The 2,667-nt window shown below is 59.1% G+C and overlaps 1 protein-coding gene across 1 annotated transcript in view; it reads right to left on the bottom strand.

The window, feature by feature from the left end:
* Positions 1-2,667, bottom strand: part of LOC104915877 (dual specificity tyrosine-phosphorylation-regulated kinase 1B-like) — a gene marked incomplete at its 5' end in the record, with an annotated part of 24,705 nt that overhangs the window by 2,788 nt on the left and 19,250 nt on the right. The window contains 3 exons of the mRNA XM_019611077.1: positions 194-334; positions 999-1,145; positions 2,368-2,666. Coding sequence (XP_019466622.1) covers positions 194-334; positions 999-1,145; positions 2,368-2,666 — 587 coding nt within the window. The remainder of the gene's footprint in view (positions 1-193; positions 335-998; positions 1,146-2,367; position 2,667) is intronic.

The following is a 2,667-nucleotide window of genomic DNA, read 5'->3' as shown; positions in this document are numbered from 1 at the left end:
GGGGGTTTGGGGGGTCTTTGGGTGGCTCTGGAGCAGGGAACGGGATTTAGGTGTTCTTATAAGGGCAAATCTGTAGGATTTTGGGGTTCATTTCAGGAATCCGGCAGGTTTAAGGTGGCAACTGGTCCGTACTGGGGGGGTACTGGTCCATACTGGGAGGTTACTGGTCCATACTGGGCAGCACCCCGCTCACCTTCTTGGTCTCCTTGTTCCTTTTGAGGGCCCAGCCCCCTTCTGGCAGCTTCTCAAAATATTTTCGGGCTTTTGGGGCTTGTTCCAACATATGGGGTGGGGGCAACCCCAGCACCTCCACAATGCGGTTCATCTGGTCGGCCTGGGGGTATGGGGTGGGGGGAGATCCCCAAAGTCACCCTGACCCTATAAGGGACAACCCTGGGGTCCCCAAGGCCACCTTGACCCCATAGGGGACAACCCTGGGGTCCCCATGCCCACCCTGACTCTATAAGGGACACCCCTGGGGTCTCCAAGCCCACCCTGACCCTATAGGGGACGTCCTGGGGTCCCCAAGCCCACCCTGACCCTATAAGGGACACCGCTGAGGTTCCCAAGACCACCCTGACCATACAGACAACATCCTGTGCACCCCAAGCCCACCCTGACCCTATAGGCAACGTCCCTAGGGTCCCCAAGCCCTCTTGACCCTACAGGGACCACCCCAATGTTCCCCTATAGGGCACCATTCACTTCTCAGCCTGCCCTGAGTGACATAGAGCAACCTAAGCCCCGCCCCCTTTGTGCACAAGCCCCGCCCACCCCATTGACAGCACCGGGACTGTAGCAAAGCCCCTCCCACCTCATTAATATGTGCCACGCCTCCTTGCCCACAAGGCCACCCGCACCACAGCTCTTAAAGGGACAGCGCACCGCAACTCTTAAAGGGACACCACCCCACACCCTACAAAACCAGCCCCAGCCCCCGCAAAGCCCCTCCCACCGCCACCTTAAGCCCCTCCCACCAGGCCCTAAGCCCCGCCCACCTCATTGGAACCACTGAAAAGGGGTTCCCCTGTGTGCATCTCCACCAGGATGCAGCCCAGAGACCACATGTCGATGGCCAGGTCATAAGGCAGCCCCAGCAGCACCTCAGGTGAGCGGTAGAAACGGCTCTGGATGTACTGGTAGATCTGCAATGGGAGGGGTGAAGGGTCAGGTGGGAGGGGGGGGGGCTCAACCCCCTTTCACCCCTCTGCATTGGAGGTGAAAAGAGTGGGAGGATCGTTTAAGGGGTGTCTGTGCCTTTAAAAGGGGGCGCAGCCGCTCAGCAGTAGGCGTGGCCAGAGCAGGGGAGTGGGCGGGGCTTCATCCAAGCAGTGGACAAGGCTTAGAGAAGCACAGCTTTGCTAGAAAGGGGGAGGGGGCAAAGGAAAGGAGGTGGGGCTAAGCAGCAAAGTGGGTGGGGCTTAATGGGGTACAAATTTGCATTTGTGGGCGTGGCTTAGCCCTACAGGCTCTCCCAATGCGGTGGGAGGGGGGCGAAGCCAAACGATTGGGTGTGGCTTGAAGAAAGGGGTGTGGCCTGAATGACAAGCAGGCATGGTTTGGAAGAAAAGAGGGCGTGGCCTAAATGGAAAGAGGGTCAAGATATGTGCGAAAGGGGGCAGGGCCTAAACTGAAGGGGAGCATGGTTTAAATGAAATGGAAGCGGGGGCGTGGCCTGGAGGGAGAGGCTGTGGTCTGTACTGAAGGGGGCGTGGTTAGAGTGGAAAGAAGGTGTGGCCTGAATGGAAGGGACGGGTTGCGCGTTGAATGGGGCGTGGCCTGAGTGGAAAGGGGGGGGCATGGCATGAAAGAAAAGGGGAGTGGCCTAAATGGAAGGGGCGTGGCACAGGTAGAATGGGAGGGGCGTGGTTCAACTGAAGAAGGGGGTGGAGCCTGTGTTGATGGGAGCGTGGCCTGAGTCGAAAGAGGGCGTGGCCTCAATGGAAGCAGGCGTGGCCTGTGTGCAAAAGGGGTGTGCCTCAATGGAAGGGGTGTGGCCAGAATGGAGAGGGGAGTGGTCTGAATTGAAGGGGGCGTGGCCTGCGTGGGGGAGGATCGTGGCCCGGATGGAAAGGGTATGTGGCCTTATTTGAAGGGAGTGTGACCTGCATGGATAAGGGGGCGTGGCCTGCACGGATGGGAGGTGTGGCCTTATTTGAAGGGGGCGTGGTCTGCGTGCAGAAGGGGGTGTGGCCTGAATGGAAGGGCCCGAAATAAAAGAGGGGTATGGCCTGTATGCAAAAAGGGCGTGGCCTGTTCAAAGGGGGGCGTGGTTTAGATGAAAGGGGAGGCGTGGCCTAAATGGGCGTGGTCTAAATGAAAGTGGGCGTGGCTTTCGAGCGAGGGGGGCGTGGCTTAAGCCCTCACCCTCTGGCCCAGCTGACAGGAGCTGCCGAAGTCGACGATTTTGATGGCGCTGCGTTTGGGGTTGCAGAGGAGGATGTTCTCGGGTTTGAGGTCGCAGTGGATGATGCTGAGTTCCGGGGTGGCCAGGAAAAGGAGAGCGGCGCAAAGCTGCTGTGCGAATTTCCGGGTGAGGTTGAGGGAAACGCCGCGGAAGTTGGTGTTGCGGAGGAGGTCGTAGAGGTTGTAGGAGAGCAGCTCGAAGGCGAGGCACAGGTGGTTGCGGAACATGAAGTGGCGCTTCAGGTGTACTGTGGGGATTTG

Source organism: Meleagris gallopavo, unplaced genomic scaffold (genome assembly GCF_000146605.3).
Source record: "Meleagris gallopavo isolate NT-WF06-2002-E0010 breed Aviagen turkey brand Nicholas breeding stock unplaced genomic scaffold, Turkey_5.1 ChrUn_random_7180001857057, whole genome shotgun sequence".
NCBI classification, from domain to species: Eukaryota; Metazoa; Chordata; class Aves; order Galliformes; family Phasianidae; genus Meleagris; species Meleagris gallopavo.
This window is presented reverse-complemented; position numbering and strand designations above follow the sequence as displayed.